General features: G+C 41.5%; 1 protein-coding gene and 1 non-coding gene across 5 annotated transcripts in view; one reads left to right on the top strand and one right to left on the bottom strand.

Moving 5' to 3' along the window:
- The window catches only part of XPO4 (exportin 4), an 86,383-nt gene extending 62,578 nt beyond the window's left edge, over nucleotides 1-23,805 (bottom strand). For 2 of the 4 annotated variants that reach the window (XM_043477625.1, XM_043477627.1), the window contains exons 1-3: nucleotides 23,604-23,805; nucleotides 6,428-6,533; nucleotides 1,150-1,291 (exon numbers count right to left, since the gene is read on the bottom strand). In XM_043477625.1, the coding sequence (XP_043333560.1) occupies nucleotides 1,150-1,291; nucleotides 6,428-6,533; nucleotides 23,604-23,672 (317 nt within the window). In that variant the 5' untranslated portion in view covers nucleotides 23,673-23,805. Of the gene's footprint in view, nucleotides 1-1,149; nucleotides 1,292-1,399; nucleotides 1,554-6,427; nucleotides 6,540-23,603 lie in introns of those variants that run through there. The other 2 variants (XM_043477626.1, XM_043477628.1) reach the window with 2 other exon arrangements.
- LOC122447695 lies at nucleotides 15,135-15,259 on the top strand. The gene has a single exon (XR_006271352.1). It is a non-coding gene; the product is annotated as a small nucleolar RNA SNORA40 (small nucleolar RNA).
- Nucleotides 23,806-27,030: the final 3,225 nt, after the last annotated feature.

The following is a 27,030-nucleotide window of genomic DNA, read 5'->3' as shown; positions in this document are numbered from 1 at the left end:
TTCATTAAACAACAAATTTAAATAAAGGAAGAAAAACAGCATGAAGGAGAAGAGAAAGGTCTGAAACAGGAGCAAGTTTTCCTTATGCTGTTAAAACTGAAACAAATAAGCCACACCCTCACTCGGAGACAAGCACCTTTGCTCATCCCTGGAACACTTTATCCTTCCAACCTGTGATGCTAACAGGCTGAGTCACAGCCTGTTGGGATTTTTCCCTTGTGCATTTTTCTACATGAAGCACTTACTAGCACTTTACTGAGTGCTAAGTACTGTGAACTCAGAGACTGCTAGTGAACCGAGCAGGAACAAAGCCACACAGAACACTCTGACATATCTTTAAGGCTGTGTGCATCTCTGTCACCACGACCAGCATCCTTAATCACCAGCAGTTCTCATCACATAACATTTCTACATCGAGCGTGAAAATAAATATCTGTGCAAAAAGTGTTCAACTGCACAAACTGCACACAGACAATGTACGATGCCTCTCCTTAGAAGACTTGGCATTGAGGGGACTTAAAAAAAAAATGGTACAAAAGTGTACAGTAAATGAATTTCTCCCAAAACCTGTATGGCCAGTAGTTTTCCTCATTTGTTTCTAAATCATACAGGAAATGAATTCACACAATCTTGTAAAATTTTTAAACAACACAATGTGTATAATATAAAAAGAAAACTCACTCTCACCCCATTCCTCAGACCTGACCCCTCTCCACAGGAAACTTAAAAAGAATGCAGTGTTTTCTGCTCTATGACGTTCCCAACATGTACATGTTAATGGTGCCTGACTTCCCCCACCCCTCATGGCTACTCACCTATTGTAATACACACCAAGAACCAAAAGAAGCATAAGTAAGTACAAAGGATTTTCGACTGAGTCAAAGATCAACTTTTATTTATAAACAAAATCCTAGAACTAAACAACAACAAAAAGCCCTAACATCCAAGCATAATCTATTCAAAGAAATGAAACCCAGTGTCACAAGTTTATAGTAAAAAATCTTCTTTCATTAAGTTTCAAAACAACCTACAATCACATGTATGTGAATTTTTAAGATACGAGCCACACACAGAGCTTAACTATAAATGTCAGTGATTGAAAAGCAAAGGAAAACCCAACCCGAGGATGAGTTGAGAGCAGGTACTCACTGAGGCCTCTGCAGGACATAGTTCAGGAGGAAGGTGCGTAGGGACTCGATAATGCCCTTCTCCAGGAGAATCCACTCTCGGACCACGGCCTCCATGATGGCCGTGGCAGCTTGGAAGAGGACATAGTCCACTTTACTCGTTTCTGGGGAGGAAACCAGACACCATCGTTAAACAGCAGACCACCTTCCCCTGCGCACTCTGCATTTATTAATTTTAAAGAGAACTTTCAGACAAGGAAGGAGATGGTTACCTGTTCCTTTTTTATCCAGTGACCTTGCTCTAGCACCACAAAGAGGTTAGTTCCTCTCAGAAGACACCTCAGGCAGGTGGCAGCTAGTCACCGATCACAATTGTCACAAACTTTCCTCACCTCTCTTCAACTGTTACTTCCAAAGCATGAAGAACTAAAAAATAACACAGCTTTAACAAAAATAAAATAAAAATAGAAAGCAATCAGAAAATGTTCTAAGAGATTCTCACCCTATGCAAAACAGAACTTTGTATCTGCAGAGAATCTGACAAATGAGCCTCTGAACATTACTATCTGTGATGAGCCATGCTGTCAAGACATCTCAAGTTTGTTAGGTAATTAAGCTTTGAGCAGAATGGCCCATCTCCAATAGCAAGTTCAGAAATGAGCACAATCACATTCAGGTTCTTTTCCTCAGAATGTTTAAGAAATAATAAAGTCACATTTACACAAGGTGAGAAGTTCTTGTGAATTTTCTGATTGCAGTAGTGATCAAACTGAGTAAAATCCCAAAGCTACACTCAGAAAGATCCAGCTTTAATGAGCAAGTTACAGCATTTGCACTGAACTCGCTTCTGAGGGGAAACCAGACACCATCTTTAAACAGCAGCTCACCTTCCCTTGCGCATTCTGCGCTTATTCATTTTAAACAGAACTTTCAGACAAGGAAGGAGATGGTTACCTGTTCCTTTTTTACCCAGTAAACTAAAACTAAATCAAGAAAGTTTAAAAAAAGAAAAAAATAGAAAATTAACATACTGAAGAATCGCTTTACATTAATTTTCTATTTTTTTCTTTTATTCATCAACACCACTATTATCGGTTTCCAAAGCAGCATTATCAAAAGGGAGAAACAGTCAAAATGAAGTCAAGAAAAAGGAGAAATTTTCTGAAGCTCTACAAAATAACCATCATGTGCAACCCACACGGAGTCTGATCCGACTCCGGGTTTCTGCCTAGACAGAAACTGCACTGCACAGGAGTGCCTGAGGCCCGAGAGACACTTGTAGGCACAGAACAGCACCTACAATGACTTCTCAGAAGAGAATGAAGACATGGGCAGGCACATCATATTCTCCGCTTTTCAAGTGCAGACCATTTATTACAAGTGATCTCGACACAATTTTCTATAGAAGTGTTCGAAGAAAGGTATGCCTACGTCAATTCCTATTATACTAGGGTACAGTGGGGGCGGGTTTGAAAATATCAAAACTAGTAAGGGGAATGAATCAATCTGGACCTTTTTCTTTTTTTTTTTTTTATTAGTCCATGCCATTTTAACATGAATTCTAATAGAAATGGTAATCAGAACTCACAAAATTTTAGAAAACTTAAATATAATGAATAAAGCAATAGTCTCCAAAAATGTAAACCGATCCTAAAAAGATGCATTTAAAGTTCTAGTAGGGAAAAGAAAGTGTTTTAGTCAAAGAGGACTTGAAACAGAAACCAGTGCTATTATCTATTTAGCTCACTAAGGAGAAATATGGTACTGCCTCATAAAAGTAATTCAAATCATCTACTATAAACCTCTTCTTAAAACAATGGTTATTTGCCTATCTGCACTTTTCACTGCAACGTAAAGTTTTTAAGGACCTGTAATCCTTAACCTTGGATTTGAACAGGGAAGTAATATTGTAGGGACTCACAGAATTTTAGAAACAGAACCCTGAAGATTCCCTAATCCAATCCCTGCATGAAACAGCTGAAGAAGTCGCACTGAGAGACAGAGGAGACTGAGGCCCGCGTGGCTGGCCCTGTCTGTTGGGTGATGTGGGCCCGCCCTGAATGCAGGCGCCAGGAGGGGGCCTGGCAGGCAGTCCCGCTTCTCATGACCGCTGAACATGCTCCTATCTAACTGTGCTTACAGTCTAGCCTTTTTCCTCCCTGTCCCATTCTTTGCAATTGTAAGGGGACAATTACAGAAAATAAATGACATACAGAAGTTTTCAAGAGAACTCTTTTCCTTGTACTACTATTTCTGTAAGAAAATGTCTCTTTTAAGAAAGGAGGAATCTGAAAAAAAAAAAAAAAGTCAGATTCCAAATTTGAGTAGTTTTCCTAACTTAATAAAAAGTTCTTTCTCATAAACACTGCCATTGGCCTTCCTAAACTGCACTTAAACATAACAGAAACACGCAGAAGACGGCAGCCAGAACTCTGCAAGCCTGCCAGTAGCAGGTGAGGCCTTCGCACACCAAGGAGCCTCTGTCTTCTCTCTGCTGAGATGCTCAAAACTGCAAGGTCCCTGTGCAGAGCTCCTGGCTCAGCTGGAATCACCAGCACTCTCAGGGGTGATTTCCCACTGACTAGGACACTGTCTGAAAGATGACAAGTTAATTTAAGCCAGCTTAGCAGGAAGCTTTTACTTCCTACCATGGTAACTCACTCTAATAACAATTATAAATAAAATTCAGGTGCATCTTGTCAGCCATCTGAAACCAGACAGAGACAGGAAGACTAAAGAGAGAGCAAAGCTAAGGGCTGGGAGCACAAGCACTGCCTTCCAGCATCCAGCAACTGCACCGCCCTGCCCGCTGGGGCTCCCATCCAAAGCAGAGGCCATGTAAGCCGCATGGTGACCCACGCACACCAATAGTATTAAGGCTCAGATTCGCTCTGTCTCGGCTGTCTCTGAGATGAAAAACGAGAAAAATCCTCTTCTTTCGGAGAGCTCCAAAAGTACTGGTCTGGGGGGGGGATTTCTTCAACAAGAGCAGAACGCACAGGTTTCCTGAAGGAACATCTGACCCTACAAAACTAGTAAATTCCTAAGTTCCAAAGACTTCTGAGGCGAAAAAGTCAGAAAGTGCCCTTCTAACAAAACACAGAAACATGCAACATGCACACATGTGCACACACTCAGAAAAGAGCAAAGAAATTAAAGCTACAATGAAAACAAAAGCTTAAGACCAGAAAGAAATGAGGAAAAATAAGAAATAACAAAACTTAGAAGACAGAAGGAAGAATTTTAAAAAGTCAGAAAAAGGAAACATCCAAGAGAAAGCCTCCCCTTCGTCAGAACCTATCACCCAGACACTCCACACAAGTGACCTATATCCCGAAACAAGAACGTGAAAACCCTGGATTGCAATCGACTGCCACATGCGTGAGAAGTCTTCTCAGAGGAACTAACGTTTCTGGGCTGGTGGCAACTGGGTAAGGAGTTAAGCTTTCTGTGAAGTTCAGAGGTCAACATTAATGTAACACCAGGCTTTGCAGTACATTAATGATTATGCTTGTAACACATGCACCCAACTTTTAAATAGTTATGTCTCAAAACCCAAAATGCTTTCAGTAGTGTAGCCAGAACTAGCAATACTATTCTTTAGAAATTTTTATCAGGAAAACAATAGTATTCTAAAACAAGCTCAAGTCATAACAAAGCAATAGTTCTTTATAAAATATACATACTCTAAAAAAGAGAGTGGTAAACAAATACACTCTAATATCATACTTATCACTGAGACCGGTATTTCCCAGCCAGTACAGAATGACAACCGAGTCGTGGCCGGAAGTCGGATGAGACACCGCGGGGACCTGCTGACGCAGTTAGGCCAAAGCCTCAAAAGCCAGGCTCAGATCATCTGAGCTTTTCTCCCTCCACTGACTCTGACAGCTTCAAGGCCGTAAGGATGAAGAAGCAAGGCTCCCTCCTACTCTTAATGATCTTCAGTTTTGCTTCTTTTAATACTGAGTTAAATATTCTCCACATGGTAACAAGTTTTCTTAGTGTCAGAAACAAATTCAACCAAGTATAAAAATTGACTACTCAAAAAAAAAAAAAAAAACCTTGCCTCATTTAGAATTAAAGGTGAGTACTAGATTGCTTCTCTAACTCAAGCTCTAACTCCTGGAGGGGACAGGGCCGCCTTTACCACCGCTGCCAGCTCCGCACAGAGCACTTTTCAAAGGCCGTCTGACATGTGGTCACGCAGCAATGACCTTCATCTGACCTCTCGCCAAGTGCTTTCACATGTTGCTATATCTGCGCCTCACTACGACTTAACACGGTCAAGTCCATTTAAGGAAATGGCATCATTATGCCCATTTCACAGATAGAAAAGGCTCTGAGGGGCAATGTGACTTCCCGTGCTGCTTCCAGGCTGCAGGGACCCCAGTGCCCAGCCCTTCCACTAAAGGCCCTGGACCTCAGCCCTGACCCGGAAAGCACTGCGCACACAGAGACCGACTGTGGGCTATTTACCAGAGCGCTGGGGGCCAGCGGGTTAGCCTTCCTAAAGCACAAGGACACACGGCAGATTCTTCAGCTCCTAACACTCAACTAACCAATTCTGTAGCCATGGACACCTCAAAAGGCTTCCTTTCAGAGCCCCCAATAGGGATTACAAAAAATGATTCCAAATAAGAAAAACAGCCAACAAAAATCTTTCTTATAATAATTGAAAAATATCTAAGAGGCAAAGAGAATGCCATCTTTGAACAAGTTATAATTGCTGTTATTACTTTTAAAGGAAAGAGATCACTCTGTACGTATGTCAGATATAAAGTACAAACAAAACATTTTTTACAAGAGTAAAAAACTCAATGTTTCATTTTAGGACATACAATGAAGAACCTACACAGAACTGACTAATGTTCACTACGTGAGCTGAGTACAAACTATTATATACGGTTTTTAAAAAACTGAAAAAACAACTAAAAGAAACTGTGGAAATCTCCAAAAATAATCTTAACTTTAAAACACTGGGATGAATTACAGTGCATTTCCTGTAAGTGATATCATACTTGAAAACAATAGAAAAAACATTAGATTTTCCTCTCACCATTATCAGCCTTGACATTATGGCCAATAATGAAACAACTTATTGAATGAGACACTCAGCGAAGAAAAATCCAAAGCAAAACCAAAGTTTTCTCTCTGGCCTTATGGAATATCTTTAAAGTCACTCCAGTGGAATGACTAATGGAAAATTTAACTGTACAAACCTGCTTATCTTTAAATGCATTCAAACATCTAAAGTTCAAGACAGAAAAATTAGGTATTTTTAAAGTAAACACACTTACCCAAAATATGCTTGCAAACGGCAAACGGTGACTTTGACTTCCTGAATGACAAGAATATGTGCTCGGCATGCTGGCGCTGCTCGGTGTTAACCATGGAAGGTGGCGCCTTGAGAGTCAAACACACACAGAGCACACTTGTTTAATAAGGAGGCTTCAACAACAGCAATCCTTTTATCCACAACAAGAGAAGATATTTTCACTTTCGGGGACAACAGGAGGACAAACACTTGCTTAAGGAACTACAGTATTAAACATTATAATAGACACCTAAAATACATCTTCAAGAAAACAGAAGAAACTCCTGGCAAGGTTTGGATCAAGTTGCCTAACATTTTAGAAAGGCAGGTATTTATTTAAAAATTTTTGATAAGTTTTTTAAAAAACATAGCTAATATTGTCTCTTATTCCCAAATATACCATTCCATTTAAACTGATGAAGTTCAAATCACTTCTAAATTCTTAGGCACTGGTGAAACTGAATCCAAAGTTACTAAAACTTGATTTCTAAAAATGATCTTTTAATATGGTCTGCCCAGGTCTTCAAGTTCCATTTTGTTTTAACAATATTTCTTTCAAAGACAGTATCTTCTGAACCAGCCCGACCTAAAACATACATTCCCATTCCACGGTTCAGTTATCTTTGACTTCACTGAGACCCATCTGAAGCTTAGAAGGAGAGACTGGCTTATACAGCATACAGATTAAAATATCAGATTCCTCAACTGGGGGGGTGGGTGGCAAAAAAATAAACCTTTGTTGCTGTAACCAATATAAATTAGGGAAATCACTTCAAGTGTATTCAAAGACCTAGGAAGATGAAAAACATTTTGCCAGATACATTAAATCAATACTCAATATAAAGTCTATCCACTATGCAACATTAGTCACTCTATCTTCAGTTAAAATAGTTTTTAAAAATCCAAGAAGTCAACTAACTTTGATTCTCTTGCCTAAAGGAATTCTAATTAGCTAAAGCCAGTTCAGACTACTATTCCTAAAGATATAGCACCCTCTACAGCTCTCCAGGTAAAAATGAAAAATTTCCACTAAAAATCTCCGGTAAACAGAGAACAAGAATCACACTGCACAGCACAGGGAACTACGGCTCTTATCCTGTAATAACCTACAATGGAGTATAATCTACAAAACCACTGACTATACTGTACCCTGAAACTAAGACTGTAAATCATCTATGTGACAGTCTTTTAAAAAGAACTGTGTTACATTCAGTTCTGTTTTATAATTTTGGCCGCACCAGGTTTTAGTTGCAGCACTCAGGATGTTCAGTTACAGCAGGTAACTTAGTTGCAGCATACAGGATCTTAGTTTCAACCAGGGATCAAACCCGCATCCCCTAAATTGGAAACAGGGTCTTAGCCACTGAACCATCAGGGAAGTCCCCTTGAATATTTTTAAAGGCTTTATTAATAAAATACTGTGAACAGCTAACTATGCTAAATATAAATATTTTTTCATTTGCAAATTCTTCATTTCCACCATTTTCCCTAATTCAACAAGTTGAGTCTGTGCTCTCATAAGACCCTTCATCTACTGACTATGACCTGAATACACAGCATGCTAAACACTACCACCACCTGCTATACTGTTTATGAACACAAGTTCTACAAACAAAACAGTTCCAAAAGTTAATGATACTGGGACAGCCTAATATCATACACTTAATAACATACAAGTCTGAATACAATTTTAATATAACATAAAAAATGAATTTCATTTTTAAGTTCAAATGATGAAGTATAAACTAAAAGCTTGTGTTAACCACCTGGTTGAATATCATACAAACAATAAAATCATCAAGTCAATAAGTTAAGGTACAAGATGGTATTCACTTTAATTTCTCAAAACTAAACTTTCAAATTCTTTCTCCTTGAAAATGAGTTTAAAACGGTTTCCAAGTAGCAAGTTATTATAAAGTCCTGAGAAACTTCGTCTTAAAAAAAAAAAAAAAAATCCCCAGTGCCTGAAGATTCAACAGGCTGGGAGTCAAAACCAAACACACGCATCTCCCTTCCAAGATCCCCAGGCAGCTCTGACCTAGAATGCCCTCCTCTTCAGAACGTCACCCTTCACAGCTGCCTCAGTCCCGTCCCTCTTTACCAGCCTCTCTTGACCTTCCCCTAGATGGAGCACAAGAGACGTCTCTACCCCACCTCACACCACCAACACATGAGTCCCCAGTACCCACACGTGTGAGGCCTCCATCACCCGACTCATCACAAGGTACTGCAGGTATTCATTGCCCTCGTTCCTTTCTCTACTGTTTCTGTGACACCAGAGCCATCCTTTCACTCATCTCTAAATTCCTAGAGCCGAGCCCATGCACAAGGGAGAGGTGGGAAGAGCACTGACATTGAGTATGGAGCATGCAGCAGTTTGCACTAGACAGGTCTTTCTGCTTACAACAGGTCAACTCTCTTAAAAATCCCTTATAGCCATCAGAAAGACCTGGTTTCTAATTGTTTATCTGTGCAGCACAACAGTTGGGAAGCCTTGGGCAAGGACCCCTCTCTGGTCCCCCCATCTAATGATGCTAAGGAATGCACCTTATAATTGCTAAGAGAACTGTGGTTAAAAACGTGCTTATGGATCTCCCAAAATCCACCTCCAGTAATTAAACCTTATTGAGACTTAAACTGGAATTGTACTACCTCAGAATATGACAAGGTGACCCAGACACATCTAAGAAAAGACAAGGAACAGTCAAAATAATTTGGAAAAGGGGCGCTTTAGGGCCTTATGCTAAATGAAATAAGTCAGACAGAGAAAAGCAAATACCTTATGGTCTCACTTACATCTGGAACCTAACAACAACAAAATGCAAAACCCTAAGCATAAGATACAGAAAACAGAAATTGGTGGCTGTCTGAAGCAGGAGGGGGAGTGGTCAAGATGAATGAAGGTGGTTAAAAGGTACAAACTTCCAGTTACAAAAGAACTAAGCCTTGGGACTGTAAAGCACTGCGTGGTAACTGCAATAACCATTCTGTTGGCTGTTTAGTCACAAAGTCGGTGCGCCTTTGCAACCCCATGGTCTGTAGCCGCCAGGCTCCTATTCCATGAAATTTCTCAAACAGGAACACTGGAGTGGATTGCCATTTCCTTCTTCAAGTGATCTTCCGGACCCAGGGATCAAGCCCAGGTCTTCTGCATTAGTAGGAGATTCTTTACCACTGAGCCACCTGGGAAGCCCACAATTAATTATACTGAACTGCTTATCTGAATATTGCTTAGAGGACAGATCTTAAAAGTTCTCATCTCACACACACACACACTATAAAAATATTTGGTGATAGATGTCAACTAGACTTATTATGATGATCATTTATCAATATATACAAATCATTATGTCTTACATTTGAAACTAACGTAACTCGGGTGGCTTTTTTTTCGTTGCTTTTTGTATGTTTTGTCTTTGGCCTCGTGGCATGCAGGATCTTAGTTCCTGGCCAGGGATCAAACCCTCACCCGCTGCACTAGAAGCAGAGTCTTAACCACTGGACTGCCAGGGAAATCCCTGAAACTAACATAATGTTAAATGTCAATTACACCTCAAATAAAAAGCAAATCACACTTGAAGTTCAAAAAAATAGCCTTTTAAAAACATGCAGAAAAAGAATGATAAGAAGGGAGTCTTATCCAACCAGATATAAATACTTAAAATAATAATTTAAGTGTCAACACTTAAGGCATAATAATAATTTAAAACACAGTATAAGAGCAGGAAAAAACAAACAATGGAACAGAGAGAATTCCCAGAAACTCATGAGATGCAACAAATTAGTGAAGACTAAACTTTACAATACAAGGCACTAGAACATTGGCTATTTATAAGCAAAAACGTAAGATTAGCTCTCCACCCGTTTATACACACAGTAATAAATTCTAGGTGAAAAGTGAAAAGCAAAACTTTAAAAAAACTTTTAACAAGACACAGGAAAACACCAGGGTAGGGCAGGACTTTTTAAACAATAAATAAAAGACACAGTTTTTTAAATTAATCAATTCAATTATATTAAAATAATTCCTAAACGTTAACCATAAGTAAAAGACGATTAGGAGATAACTGCACTGCATGTAATTAACAAAGGATTAATCATAAAAACCCCACAAAAGAAAGGACAACATGCAGCATGACGGGCAGCGCGTCCTCTTCAGTCCCAGAGCTCAGGCACTGTCCTCGGCGTTTCCTGTTACATGCGGCCAAACCCAATCCCAGTGGATAGGCAACTCAGCAGAAAAATGGCCAATGGACAGACAACTCACAGAGTAGAAGGAAAACTGCTTGATAAACAAGGGGACATACTCAGTCTCACTGGGAACCTCAGAAATGCACGCTGAAACAATGAGCTGTCTGTCTCTGAATGCTGGACAGAAGTCTAGTACAAAAACAAGAGCCTGGAGAGCTCCGGGTACTGCAAACAGTTATAAACTGCTGATGATCTAAGATGGGCCATTCACTTGAAATTCACAGTTCTCTAGAGTAAGTTCATGGGCCTGAACAGCAAGGTGTGCACCAGTCCACTTCTGGGCACTTATTCCTGGAGAACCTCTCCCCTACACTCAGACACGCCTACAGGACTACTAACAACAACGACATGCCCACCAATGGGGAATATGTGCAGTACCACCGTAGAATGGTTTGTAAGAGCTATGTTTACCAAGGAGATAAACTCTGACAGTTATTCTGAAGAAGCAAATGATGAGACATATACAATGTATCATTTATGTAAAAACATTTTTAACTCAATATACTATATTATTTACCTTTGTAGGCAAAGTGTACAAACACAAAAAGGAAACAACTTTAAAACCGTGGTTATCTTTGTGGATGAAGAAGCAGGGGCTGAAGAATGGTATCTAAAGGAAATCCAAAGGGGCCTGAATCATATCTGTGATTTTTTTTTTAAAGACGGTAAGTAAAATGGCTATTAACATGTTACCCAAGGAGGTAGGTACAGGGGTGTGATTTATATTGTTCTATGTGCTTTCCCACTTATTTAAAACATGTCCTTTTTTTAAATGAGTGGGCATTCAATCCTGATAGTAATGATGACCAGATACCATGAACAACTCTTTTGCTAAAACCAAATTAAAATAGTGAATAAAACACTTCTTTAAAATTTTAATATACTGCTGCACTTACAAGAAATCAAGGAATCCCCAGAAGTGAGAAAGGAAGCAAAAGCAGGGATCCAAAGATGACATGACAGCATGTTCTCATGGATCCACCCTGGAGACACCTACCAACCCGAGTCACCTCAAGCTCCATCTGGATAGCTACCCAAGATGTAGAGGACAGGAGAGATAGACAGGGACACATTCCACAGAAAGCTAGCATCCTCCAGACAAGGGTAAACTTAAAAAAATCAGAAGGAGGAGGAAGGAAAAGAGGGAGAAGCTTGCCAGTCTGGCCCCCAGTGGATAAGAGAGGGAAAATGACTCCAGACAGCTGACAACCAGAAGCAGGTCCACAGACAGAGTTCTTGTTCCATTTCAACAGGACCCATGAGGTCTGGAAACTTTTACCCGAGAAACATAAAGTAGTCCTGTGTTCAGGCATTAGAGTAACACAGTGAATACTGGCTTTGGAGTTTATCACAAACACTTCCAGAGCTGATATTCGAATTCAAAACATATAAAGACACAAGCCACCCTAAGTTTGCAGAACAGCAAATCAAAGGATCAAACTAGCAACACTCGTAGACACTGGAAATGCCAGAAATGTAATATAAAATGTTTGAAAGAAAAATTTAAAACATATGAAGCAGATGTCATCAAAAATAAAAACCTTTGTACATCAAATGATATTATCAACGGAGATAATGGCAATTCAGAGAATGAGAGAAATTCAGAAAATTATTGAATATTACAAGTCACATTTCTGATAAGGGATTAATAGCCAGAATCTATAAAGAACTCTTACAACATCAGCTAAAAATAAAAAACAATTTTAAAATGGGCAAAGGAAAAGATCTCTCTGTCCATCCAGGGGTTAACATTCCTTGCTCCTAATGCAGGGGGCACGGGTTTGATCCCTGCTTGGGGAACGAAGATCTTACATGCCACACACAGCATGGCCAAAAAAAAGTGGGGGGAGGGGGGGCCAAAAAACTTGAATATATGTTTCTCCAAAGAAGATAATACACAAATGGTCAAAAAGCACTTGATAAAGTCTCAAGATCACTAATCTGGGAAACATATCAACATTGCAATGATATAGCACTTGATGAAACACAACAAAGCAAAAAAAAAAAAAACAGAAAATAACTTGTTGGCAAGGATGTAAAGAAACTGGAACCCTTGTCCACTGTTGGAGGGAATGTAAAAGGTGCCAGGTTAAAAAAAATACACAGCCACCATGGAAGACAGTGGCAGTTTCTCAAAAAATTACACACACTATACAAGACAGCATTCCACTTCTAGGTATACATTCAAAAGAACTGAAAGCATGACTCAAAAAGATTGTATACCAATGTTCATAGCAGCACGATTCAAAATGGACAAAAGGTAGAAACAACCAAGTGTCCACTGATGGACAAATGGATAAATAATATATCCACAGGATGTGATGTATTCAGTTTTATAAAGGAATGAAATTCTGGCACATGCTATAACATGGATGAATCTCAAAAACCTTATGCTAAGTGAAATAAGACAGACACAAAAAAGACAAATACTGTATGATTCCACACATATGAGGTACCTAAAATATAAAATAGTTGAATTCATGGAGAAAGAAAGCAGAATACTGGTACCAGGAGCTGGGGGATGGGGAGAATGTGGAGTTACTGTTTAGTGCAACCAGTTTCACTTTGGGAAGATGAAAAATTCTGGACATAGTGATGATGGTTGCACAACAATGTGAAAGTACTCAAAATGGAAAATTCTATGTTATATTTTACATATAACATAAGTAAAAATTTTACATTTTTAAAAAAATATATAAGAAGGAAGAAAACACAACAGAGCCTTCCCAGGTGGTGCTAATGGTAAAGAACCCACCTGCCAATGCGGGAGACTAAGACACAGGTTTGATCCCTGGGTCGGGAAGATCCCCTGGAGAAGGACATGGCAACCCACTCCAGTATTCTCACCTGGAGAATCCTATGGACAGAGGAGCCCGGCAGGCTACAGTCCATGGGTCACAAAGAGTCAGACACAACTAAAGCTACTTTGCATGCACATGCACAAGACAACAGAATTTTGAGGAGCAGTGAGAGAAACTTGAATATTCATAGACATAGACCTTGTTTGGATGGTAGTTACAAGGGTATATTCAACTGCCCAAACTCCTCAAAATAGACACCCAAGATTTGTGAATTTTACTGTAAGTCAATACACCACAAGCAAAATATTTCAAAAACTCAATGGGCAAATTAAAAGACAGACTAGATACATTGAGAAGAAAACTGAACACAGATATGAAAAATTATTGAGAATGAAGAAAGGCACAAATATTAAGAGTCTTAGAGGACAAAATGATGGTCAGTTCTCTGCCCTCCATGGAGCCCCAGGAGCTGACCCACAGAGACCAGGCCCTTCAGCCTCCTCACCTCTTCCTGGCCCCAGCACCTCCTTTCCCCACCAAAGCCACAGCTCCCACAAGGCTGCTTGCCCCTGTAGCCACAGTCCTTTCCAATTCTTCAGTCTCCCTCCCTGCTCTGGATGTATTGCGGGAGAAAGACGACATTATTATTAAAAAAAAAAAAAATGCAGAAACATGTTTATTAAGATCAATGACTAAATTTTTAGCAAAGTAGGAATGGTTAGAGATTTCCTTAACCTGATAGAAAGAACTTTAAAAAAAAACTACAGCAGACATCAACTAATGTTGAAACAAAAAAGGTATTTCCTTGAATTGTCAGTAAACTATCAGTAAACCATCAAGGTCCACTGAACTCAGAAATTTTGGAGATTTCTTTTTTCTTTTTAAAGCAGTTTTAACTAACTGCAAGGCTTGATATTTCATGATTTTTACTTAGAGGTCTTCCAAAGAATAAAGGCAAATTCTATTTTTAAAAAACAGAATAAAACTCACTGTAATTTGAAGTCATTTATGGATCCAATGGACCCTTTTCTAAGACATATAAGATGATCTTGATGATCATATTTTTTCTATATCTTGAAAGATTTTGTTATTTCATCATTCTAAGGATTATTTCATCAGAACTCATCAATTATTTCAAATTATGCTAAGAAAAAACTAAAATAATAACAAAATTTTAAAAAAAGAAATGATTTTAAAGCCACCTAGAAAAGTAATACAATAGTAAAATAAAAATAAATCAGCACTATTATATTATCCTCAATTTTTTTTACTACATTGCTCAGAGTGTAATATGATCTTCCTAGAAGGTAAAAATGAAACCTGGGAACACCATCTTTGTAGTTTTTTTTTTTAAGTTTCATTGAACAGTGTTGAGAATTAAGAATTTTTCATTTTCTACCCATAATGACAAATAGAAAAAAACTGGTAAGGAAAGGCATTTCATAACTGAAATATAAATCAGAAGATGAATGCAAAAAGACATACAGCAGCACACTAAACCTATACTGTCTAAAACAGCAGTGACTGGCCACATTTGTTGAAATTAAAAGAAACTTCAAGAGGAAGGGGACAAACATATACCTCTGATCCATGTTGATGTAGGGCAGAAACCAACACAATATTGTAAAACAATTACCCTCCAGTTAAAAATAATTTTATAATTTGTGGACAAAGACTTACAGACAAGTGCAAAAGTAAGTCCTCTTTTGCAACCCACAACTCATTGTTCAGTATGAGTTTTGATACAGATAAGAAGGAACATGATCCATAAAATGGGTGTGTATTGATGAGCATGAAGATTGCTTCCAGGGCTATAAAGTTAAATAAGCTTTTAAATTACCAGCTGTGTTGATCCTAGTACTCAGTTTTAATGTTGACATAAAACAAACAAAGATGGGCTCCTCTTTTTAGGCTTTTATCTTCGGAATACAGTGTCTGGATTTTCCAAAGGTATTGGCATATCCCAATGATCTCTGTCAAGTTCTAGGGTGTGATAACTTAGGAATTAATATCATTTGAACTTGATAAGCTTTTAGAGAACTAGACATCCCATCTCCTGACCCTAAACAGGAACCTATAGTGAACTGCTTGAGGAAATTGGATCTTAGATTACAGGTGGCAAACTTTGAAGTGCACTCCACTGAAGATCAGAGAGGCCCAACTAAAACAGCTGTGGCATCACAGCTGTGGATTGAGCAGAACTTTTTGTAGGGCTGCCTTGAAGATGACAACTTTGGAGGAACTATGGTGACTGGCAGTGGAAAGAATCAGGACGTGTGAAAATCCTTAAAAATTTATTGACTTAAATAACTTTGCCTATGTTATGAATAAAAAGAAACCTTTGTGCAGGAAAAAAAATAATAATAATTTTAAAAATAGATGAAACAGAAAATTCAGTTCCTTGGCTGCACTAGCCACATTTCAAGTGCTTAACTTAACACCCTGTGTGGCTGGCAGCTACCACACTGGACCACACAGAACATTCCTATCACAGCAGAGAGTTCTAAGGGACAACTCCACTAATGATGATAAAACTGATCATATAAGTGTAATCTCAGCCCTCGTCTTGAGATGGTGATACTCGAAATCAGTTGTTCTCAGCTGAGGCGACTGTGTGCCCTAGGGGGCAGCTAGCAGTGTCTGGAGACACTTTTGGTTGCCACAGCTGGGAAGGGGTGCTGCTGGCAGCAAGTGCAGAAAGAGCAGGGATGCTGTTCAAGGTCCTGCAGTGCACAGCCCAGCCCCAAAGACCCAGAGTGACAGGGCTGGGAACCCCCACCCCAGGTGGATTTTCTCAGACTCAAGAATCAACGAGCGAACAACATACCTCCAAGGACAAAAAGGCAATTCAGAATTCTCATCCATTACACAGAACTACTTCATTACCCAATATTCTGTCACCAAGAACCTGAACCAACATATTTTGCTAAAAGGATATGTGACAATGTCTTCTCTCTTATGATGTCTGTGTAAGAAAATCTGCTTGATACAGTTCATAAAATGATTCTACAGCAAGAAAAAGAATCAGAATAATAATCTAAAACAAATTAAAGATGGCTTCCCAGGTGGCTGAGTGGTAAAGAATCCACCTGCCAATACAGGAGACATGGGTTCAATTCTTGGGTCGGGAAGATCCCCTGGAGGAGGAAATGGCAACCCACTCCAGTACTCTTGCCTGGCAAATCCCATGGACAGAGGAGCCTGGCAGAGGTCACAAAAGAATCAGTATTTACAGAGCAGAAGGTGAAACCAAAGAGATAGTCACACTTTACGCCCGAGCTGCCCAAAATGGTAGCCACTGTCCCCATACGACTGTTTTAAAGTAAAAAACTCAGTTCCTCCTTTGCACAAGCCATCTTTCAAGGGCTCAACAACCACCTGTGGCTACTGGCTACCTCACTGGAGAGTGCAGATATAGAGGACACTTGAAGAGAAGACACTTGAAAAAATTTAATTAATTCAGCAAATATTTACTAAGTGGTTCCTATGAGATTACCTAGATTCACATGATTTCATGCAATGTTATTTGACAGATTAATGTACAAAATAACAGCTATCACTTCTAGAGCACTTATTATGTACCAGGTACTGTATTAAACATGTTTCTTTTAAAGTAAATGAAATCACTTAATCTATACATTAACTCTCTGGAAATAATATATTTTCCTATTTTGGAGATGAGGAAACAGACACAGAGGTTAAGTGACTTGCCAAGTGTCACATGTCTGGTCATGGGTGGAGCCAAGAAGAATCCAAACAACTTGGCTCCAGAACCTCTGTGTTTTCCTGCTGCTCAATTCCTAAGAGTCAGTACTTATGCTTCCTGGTCTAGCAATGGGATGACTTTCTAACATCTTATCTATGTCACCGTCATAATAGTATTATTTCCCAATTAGCTCTCTAATCCCTGCCACAAAGTCACAAACTATAGATAGACCAGCAGGAATGGGGTCAAAGAATTTTATATTTGGACATTTCTATATTTCATAAAATAAATATATTTTATATTTATTTATATGGATATATTATGGACTAAAATAAAATTTCTACTAAGATAAAAACTCAGAAATTCTTAGCTTATACAAGCTGTTCAAGCTCCCCAGCTTCCCTCAAATACACATGCACTCTCTTTTACCAAACAAATCATCCTGGCATTAAAAAATTTTTGGAAGAATATTAACATATCCCTCTTCCATCCTAGCTTTGCGCAGAGTCTCATCCTCTCTTTGCAGAACAACGTCGAAAGCCTCCTAACTGGTCTTTGAACTTAACCTCTTGCTTCTCTCAGGCCGATCTTCACATTGCTGTCACCCAGCGAAACCACCGAACTGGTGTGGAATACTGTAGGGCGACCTTAGATCACCCACCCTGCCCATCCCCCTGGGCCCATCTTCCTTCCCTATTTACTCGTTCCCTTCCTTCAACAAATATTACCAACCAAATATTAAGTGCAAACGAAATTCCTAAGCTAATACATATTAGCATCCAGCCAGTGAGACCAACAGAGAAGGCAATGGCAACCCACTCCAGGACTCTTGCCTGGAAAATCCCATGGATGGAGGAGCCTAGAAGGCTGCGCTCCATGGGGTCGCATAGAGTCGGACACGACTGAGCGACTTCACTTTCACTTTTCACTTTCATGCACTGGAGAAGGAAATGGCAACCCACTCCAGTATTCTTGCCTGGAGAATCCCAGGGATAGTGGAGCCTGGTGGGCTGCCATCTATGGGGCTGCACAGAGTCGGACACGACTGAAGTGACTTAGCAGCAGCAGTGAGACCAACATTCATTCATTAATCACACAAACAAATGTAAAATCCCAGATGGCACAGATGTACCTAAGTTCAGGACAGGTGAGTCTCACATTTCTGGGAAGCTAAGAGGGCATTCCTGAGACCTGAAGGATCAAGTGAGAGTGAGGAAAAGTGTTTCAGGCAGAGTGACCAGGAACGAAAGGCTCTGAGACAGGACCAAGGACAGGATGGGAGATGGAAGGATGGAGAGAGCTGCTATGCTGATTCAGAGAAAAGCGATGGGAGAAGGGTCCTTGGAAGCTGGAAAGATAGAAACTTATCCAGAGCCTTACAAACAGAAAATGTAGTGAAACTTCAAACCCAGGTACTCTGTCTGGAACCCTCCCCTACAACATATTTCTATCCACAAATTACAATCAAACGTCCACTCTGTGCTAGGCAATGTGCTAGATGCTTCAGACACAAGTCAGTCAATGATAAGCAAAAACAAATAGAATCCATGTTTCCCAGGAGCTCACAATCCAGCAGAGGAGTCAATTACATAATCGACAAGTAGCATAAAACTGGAGGTTTTATCACTGTTACTAAAGCAAACAGTGATATGAAAAGAGCATTAAATCTAGTCCAGAGTGCTCAGACTTATTTCTGCCAAAGTGAACAACTACACTGAGGTCTGAAAAGCCAAACACCCACTAGGTACAAGCGGAAGAGGCTGTTGCAAGCCAGGGGCGTACCTGCTTGGGAGGCTCAGGGAGGAGGAAGCTGATCCAATGTGACAGACAGGTGCCAGTCTACAAAGCCCCAGGCCAGCTTCCCGAGTGTGTGACCAGGGCGGTAGCATCGGGCCCAGCTCTCTCCAAAGGGCCTCGACCTTAATGTGACACTCTGTGGTGGCCATCCTGAAATTCTTAACCATTTTATCTTTGAACCTGTCTTTTGTAAGTGAAGCCCAACAGGACAATGGAGAATGCACAGGAGTGGTGAGGACAGAACTCAAGAACATGCCTCTAGGAGGCCTGGGGCAACCGGCCAAGGGGGCTAGAGTGGGAGCTGGGTCCAAGCGGCAGCAGCAGAAGGGCGCCACCAGCCTGCTGGTCCACCCCAGAGCCTGTCCCTAAGGCACCCTACAGATACTAAATGCTTCAGACTGAACCTAATGACAGGAACTCTGTCAAGACTTAAATCTTTTAAGAAAAAACTTTCTGCAAGAATCATCAGTTCTAAATGTACTGCAACTTATACTTGTAAATAACTACTTTCAGCCCTGTGTATCCACAGATTCAACCAACTACAGATCAAAAATATTTAGGACAAAATTTCAGAAAGTTCCAAAAAACAAAACTTGAATTTGGGACTTCCCTTGGCAGTTTAGTGGTTAAGACAGCATTTCCACCGCAGGGGCTGCAGGTTCAATCCTGGTGGGAGAACTAGATCCCACAGGCTACAACTAAGACCTGGCGAAGCCAAATAAATATTTTTTTTAAAAGGTCTCTTTTCTCCTGTTTCCTCAGCATGTACAATTCATGCCTAGCAGACGTGTACTGAAGACACTCTGTAGAATGAGTGAATGGCCAGACACTGAATTCCAGAGCCAAACCACCTGTGTGACCGTGGGCATACCAGTTACCATCTCTGAACCTCGGATTTTCTCATTTATAAAGTTTAAGAATAACTCTTCTCCCATCCACTTCACAGGGCTGATTTAAGAATGGTGGACTTCCCTGGTGGTTCACAGGTTGAGAATCTGCCTGCCAATGCAGGAGACAAGGGTTCAATCCCTGATCCCAGAGGATCCCACATGCTGCTCCACAACTTCTGAGCCCGTGGCCTAGGGCGGTGCTCCACAGGAGAAACCGCCAGTTCACTACAACTCAAGAGAAAGCCCACACGCAGCAGCTAAGTCCCAGTGCAGCCAAAAAGAGAATCAAATAAAATGGAAAGAATTGTTCTACAGCACTACATTTTGGCCAATGCTTTTAAAATGTTAACCAAATTCCGTAATAAAAACCAATCATGAACCCTTCTCATTAAAGTTCCATTTAGATTCATTAAAACCTATTCCAGCTTTAAAACAAATATAAAGTATCAATTAATGTATGTGTTCGCCATTATTTTATATTATCACTGCACACACTCATTAAGGACAATCACAATAAACTGTGGAAAATTCTCAAAGAGATGAGAATACCAGACCACCTGACCTGCCTCTTGACAAACCTGTATGCAGGTCAGGAAGCAACAGTTAGAACTGGACATGCAACAACAGACTGGTTCCAAATAGGAAAAGGAGTTCGTCAAGGCTGTACATTGTCACCCTGCTTATTTAAGTTATATGCAGAGTACATCATGAGAAACGCTGGGCTGGAAGAAGCACAAGCTGGAATCAAGATTGCCGGGAGAAATATCAGTAACCTCAGATATGCAGATGACACCACCCTTATGGCAGAAAGTGAAGAAGAACTAAAGAGCCTCTTAATAAAAGTGAAAAAGGAGAGTGAAAAAGTTGACTTAAAGCTCAGCATTCAGAAAACTAAGATCATGGCATCCGGTTCCATCACTTCATGGCAAACAGATGGGGAAACAGTGGCTGACTATTTTTTGGGGTTCCAAAAAATGCAGATGGTGATTGCAGTCATGAAATTAAAAGACACTTACTACTTGGATGAAAAGTTATGACCAACCTACAGCATATTAAAAAGCAAAGACATTACGTTGCAACAAAGGTCCGTCTAGTCAAGGCTATGGTTTTTCCAGTAGTCATGTATGGATGTGAGAGTTGGACTATAAAGAAAGCTGAGCGCTGAAGAATTGATGCTTTTGAACTGTGGTGCTGGAGAAGACTCTTGAGAGTCCCTTGGACTGCAAGGAGATCCAACCAGTCCATCCTGAAGGAAATCAGTCCTGGGTGTTCATTGGAAGGACTGATGCTGAAGCTGAAACTCCAATACTTTGGCCACCTGATGTGAAGAGCTGACTCATTTGAAAAGATGCTGATGCTGGGAAAGATTGAGGGCAGGAAGAGAAGGGGATGACGGAGGATGATGGTTGGATGGCAATACCGACTCAATGGATGAGTCTGGGTAGGCTCTGAGAGTTAGTGATGGACAGGGAGGCCTGGCGTGCTGCAGTTCATGGGGTCACAAAGAGTCGGATGCAACTGAACTGAACAGTAAGTAACTGAAGGAGGTTTGACAATCTTCAGTTAAATTGCTCAGTCGTGTCCAACTCTTTGTGACCCCATGGACTTCAGCACGCCAGGTATCCCCAAATTATTAGTTCACCTGCTTTCTATTCTCACTACCCCGAAGGCTAAAAACCACGCATTGGTAACAGATGAACCTGCGCTGGATTCCCCACTCTACCACTTTCTTTGAAAATTTAGGTAAATTACTTAACATCTACATATTTCAGTCCCTTAGTCTTTCATGAAAATGAAAGTAATAACTACCTCACAGTTACTGATGATCAAATAAGGTAATACATGTGAAGTGGCTGGCATAGTACCTCACACACAGTGAGCACTGGGTAAAATGTCAGCTGTCACTCTTAAGATGGACTGCAGCTTCCATCTGGGAAACCACGCAGTCTCTGCTACATATCCACACTGTCAAACAGTAAGTGGACTTTCCAAAAAGAAATTTTCTATTTTAATAACACTTTTTTCAATACTCTTCTCCTCTGGAAAGATTTCAAGTATGTAAACAGATACCAATACAACACACAGGAGAGGTGGTGAGGCAGAGCAGAAAGAGACCCAGCTTTAGAGCCACACATGGGAGTTGTAGACCTAATTCAGCCACAAAGTAATTATGTAACCCGGGCCACTTAAGCTCTCTCTCAACCTTGTAAAGGCGTTGCAAGGATTAACAAAGTATGTAAAGCATCAAGCACAGTGTCAGGCGGGTGATATACACTCAATTACTAGTATTTACTCGGACTCCTCCCCCCTACTCCCTTACAAGTGATAAGAATAGCTTTGCCAGGAAGAGAAAAGGTCCTAGCAAGCACAAATACTAACCAGTACTGAGACCAACAATGAAGGACAACTATTTTATATTAGTTGCCATGAGAACTAAAGCCGTGTTTTTGGGGGGAGGGAGTCACATACTCCTTCCAAAGTCTAATGAAAACGGGGCCTCTGCCTTATAGAAAATTTCCAGATATCTCAGGAAACGCTCTAAGTCAGAGATTTTAAGAACATGGTATTTAAGGGAAATAATAGCTAGTTTTTTTCTGGACTTAAGTTGCCAGAGTCTGAAAACGTTCCCTAAGTCACTTTTTGTGATAAAACGATTCACCTAACTTCGCTCATATTGCGGCAAGTAAACCCTGCTTTAATTAAACTTCTCAGCTTCATAAGCTAAATTTCATAAGCTATCTGGTGTTGGGTGTGAAAACTTGATAAAAGGAACTACGAACTATATGAGAATTAGTTCAAAAGTCTTAAAATGTGATGCCTGAACATATAACCCAAACACCTAGCCAAAAGGGGGTAAAAGGTGCAAAAAGGTACCGAAGATTGCTGCATCCAATTCTTAATAAGGCTGTTTGTCAATTCAAGGAATCAAGCCTCTTAACTTCCAGAGAAATCAAAAACACGGAAGTCGTGGTTTACAAAAACAAAACTGAGCCAGCAAGTAGTTTATTGAGTAACTAAACATGGTTTATCCTTGCTTCTACTCTGTGAGTGGAATGCCTTATTCTGACTCGGCCTTACTTTCTCGAGTAGGTAATAACCTACTGACTAAATTGTTGTGTTCATTGTACTGCAGCAGGAAAAAGTCCACGAGAGCTGCACACCCAACTCTCCCCAACGCACGACCCACAAGGAGCTCGGCCCCAAAGTTGTGCCCCAATGACCTTGGTCCTAGGATTCCCCTCCCTCCCTCCCGCCGCTCCTTCCTTGTGCGGCCGGCTGCGGCTGCCCAGCCGCGGTCGCAGGTGGGAGAAAGCGCTCGGGGACCCAAAAGCACGAGCGGAACCACAGCTGCAGACGGCACCCGGGCCATGCCAGCCCTCCGCCGGCACCCGCTCCCCAGCGGCGCGCACAGCCCCGACCTAGCGCCCGCCTCCCCCCGACCCCGAGCGGAGGGCCGGGGCGCACGAAGCATTCCTTCGGCCCCACTCGGTGGCGCGGCTGGGGCGCCGCACAGTCAGGGAGCGGACAGTCCGGCCAGGGGCGCCGAGGCAGGAGCGCAGGCGGAGAAGAGTCCTGCGCCACGCCACCGCCGCCTGCTCCAGCCCTGGGCTCCCGGGAGGCCCCGGCCGGTCACCAGTCCGGCGGGCGCCAAGGCCGAGCACGGCAGCGCCGGCAGAGACCGCGGGCGCGGGGCGCGGGGGCGCGAGCACTTACCATCAGAACTTTGGCCGCGTTCTCCAGCTGAGCGATCACTTCTGGGGGCCCCAGCGCCGCCGCCATCATGGTCTCTCTTCAATGACGCGCCATGCGCTGCATTCTGGGAGTGGGCGCCCGGCCGGCCAATCGCGAGATTCCTCGGGCTCGCGCGCTCCCGCCCGAGCCGTCGCGGCCGCCGACGTCGACGCAGGGTCGCGGGGTCACGGGTGCGGGCGGGCGAGGGCTGTGGGCGCTCCCCCGGGACCGGCCGCCTCTCGGCCCGCCCGTTCGCTCGCCGCCGGCCCCGGGGGCGCCTCCGGCCCTGCAGTGTCCTCTGTGAACGCGTCCCTCCCAGGCAGGGCGGCTTGCGCCCCGCGAGAGCGCGTGCCCCCGTGCGGGGCCGGCGCGGGACCGGGCCGAGGTCGGGGCCAGCCCCCGCGAGGCCGACTTCCGGGCGGAGCCGACGGGCAGGTCTGGCAAGGGCTCAGTGCCCAGCTTCCCCACCCGAGCCTGAGAGCGCCCTGTCCGCGCTCGCGCCGGCCCTCAACTGCTGGAGACCAGGCTCTGTTCTGAGCGACACCTGCGTACCTGCTACTAGCTTCCACCTCTTGGTGCCGGTCTGCTTCTTGGGGTACACAGAAAGTCAGTTTCGTTTCAGTGTAAGTTTCCTCTGTTAATAACTTCATTTCCTCTTCCAATTGTAAATAAGCCATATTTGCGGAGTTTTCCCTTTTTTATGTCCCTGCAACAGAATTGCATTGTTAACTTCTTTGAGAAACGAGTTATTATATTTGGCATCTCTACAACATGAAGTTGAGGAAGTGAATTAACAAGGTTTTTATTGCTTAAGAAACAAAGGAAGTACCTCTTATTTCGTTACAAAAGGGCAAAGTGAGTGCAGTTAATGGCTTTTTAAAAAATTGTGTGAAATTGGTTCACATAGTGCCTCACATGTAGAAGGCATTCAATAAATATTTCACTAAGTACAAACGTCTGGACTTGATTTTACGACTACTCCATGGTGTGAAGCGATACATATTCATTAAAAACTGTACTTCAAATTTTGATCTCTTCCTGGGCAGCAGGTGCGGTCTGACACAGACGTGGTGCACAATCAGGAAGGTGAACAACTGATATCTTAGAAACATTGTTTTTCACTTTCAGTACCATGTTCACTAAATTAAATGAGACAGTCAACACTATTATAAAATAGACTCGCTATTAGATGATTTTGCCCAGCTGGAGGCTAATATAAGTGTTCCGACCACCTTTAATGTAGGTGAGGCTAAGCTGTGAGGTTTGGTAGGTTAGATGTATTAAATGCATTTTCAGCTTATGATGTTTTCAACTTATGATGGGTTTATTGGGACTTGACTCGATCATAAGCCAAGGAAGATCTGTATAGCAATCTGCAAGATTACAGTGTCTCTACCTGCTACCAAAAGTTATCACTGCAGATCAAAGATACATCTTCAAAAGTGTAGACAAATGAGTATTTTATGACATTAAATGTTTGAGGCTTATAATGCTTCAGATTGTGCCCTGTGTTCCAGAGCATTTGTTTTGTGCAGCTACACAAGAGCTTTGCATCAAGATGCTCTTTAAGAATGAAGAAGAAAAGGTATTTTATTAAATGTGAAGATGAGTATGCTTCCTTTCAAATTAGCTTAGCATTTTGAAGTTACATCTCAACATAATGGAGCCATAAATTTTAGGACAGGGTTGTAGACTCTCACTGTTGAAAGATACTAGAATTTACCTACTACTTTAGCCTTCTCTCCAGTGTCTGACTCTTGTTATTTCTTGACTTACTATTTGACAGTAGCACTCTCCTGGGGTGGGGCAGAGTAGTGTCCCTGCCTACCCACATAACGCTTCACATCCTTAAGTAGAAGAAAGTTGTCAGATTGCAATTTCTCACTTGACACAAAAGAGAAATATTTATGGTCTAAGAATCTGCTCGAAATGTTCCTGAAATCAAGAACAATTCACAAATACTACATCTCCTATACTCTTAGGGTATGCCTTTAACACTTGTGATGTCATGGGCTCCAAAAGTGATTAGTTGAATATATTGTATACTTTTCCTTGGAAACAGGTTTAGTTTGGGGGATGTGGGGTGGTTTTTTGGTCTTTGTGTGTGTGTGTCAAGCCATAAACATCTTGTCAACATAAACATGCTGATTGAAATACCTTGGAGCAACAGTTCTCAGAGCGTAGGCTAGGGACACTTACTAAGTCCCAGAACATCAAGGAGATCCCTAAGATCCTATGAGAGGATCTTGGTCAAAACTATTTTCAGATGGCTTTAGTCCTATAGCCATGGATGGATGGCATCACCAATTCAATGGACATGAACTTGGGCAAACTCCAGGAGATAGTGAGGGACAGGGTGGCCTGGCTTGTTGCAGTCCATGGGGTCACAAAGAGTCAGACTGAGTCATGACTCAGACCCAGTCATGACTGAGCAGCTGAACAACTTAGTGACTAGTCCTATCAGTAACTACTTTGAATTGATTTAACTCCCCAATCAAGACACAGATTAGCTAAATGGATTAAAAACACAGGATCCAACTATCTGTTCCCTCTTACTACTTCTATTCAACATACTAATGGATGTCCTAGCCAAAGCAATTAGGCAAGATAAATAAAAGGCATCCAACAAAAAAAAAAATAAGAAAAAAGAAAAAACAAAGACAAAAAAAAAAAAAAACAAAAAAAAAAAAAAAAAGGCATCCAAATCAGGAAGAAGGATTATCTCTGCACAGATGACGTGATCTTATTTTTTTTGTTGTTAGTTTAAAATTTTATTTTTTTTTTAATTTTTTAAAATATTTTTATGTAATAAAAAGTAAAAGTCCTTGTCCAACCATCCTTGCGGGGCATGTCTGTTTCTCTTACGCAGGTGACTCAAGTTAATGGGGAAGAAAGAACAGGGGGCCCAAGGTTATAAATAATAGAAAATAAAAGATCTTCGTCTCCAGCGGGGAGAGGGGGGATAGATGAGAGGACGGGAGGGCAAGATGGGGTGGGGATGGGCAGGGGCAGAGCAGGAACCCCCCCCACCCCCACTGGACCCTGGCTCTACCCACTTTGAGGCCCTTCCCGTTCAAGGTGCTTGGCAGGAATTCCCCAGCTCCCCAGGGGCTGAGAAAGGGGGTGGGGGGCTGGGACTGGTCCGAGCTGCTGGGGGAAGAGACATAGATCACTCTTCCCTCCACTCGTGGAGGTCGACGTGATCTTATATACAGAAAATCCTAAAGATTCCACAAAAATCTGTTAGAACTAATCAATGAATTCCACAAAGTTACAAAATATAAAATGAATTTTTAAATGTCAGTTGCATTTTTATATACTAACAATGAGCCATCAGGAAAGGAAATTAAGAAAACAGTTTCAGGGAATTCCCTGGTGGTCCCATGGTTAAGAACCCACCTTCCACTGC

The sequence above is a fragment of the Cervus canadensis genome, chromosome 9, assembly GCF_019320065.1.
Source record: "Cervus canadensis isolate Bull #8, Minnesota chromosome 9, ASM1932006v1, whole genome shotgun sequence".
In the NCBI taxonomy this organism is placed as follows: Eukaryota; Metazoa; Chordata; class Mammalia; order Artiodactyla; family Cervidae; genus Cervus; species Cervus canadensis.
Note: the sequence above shows the minus strand (reverse complement) of the source record. Positions and strands in the feature narration are given on the sequence as shown.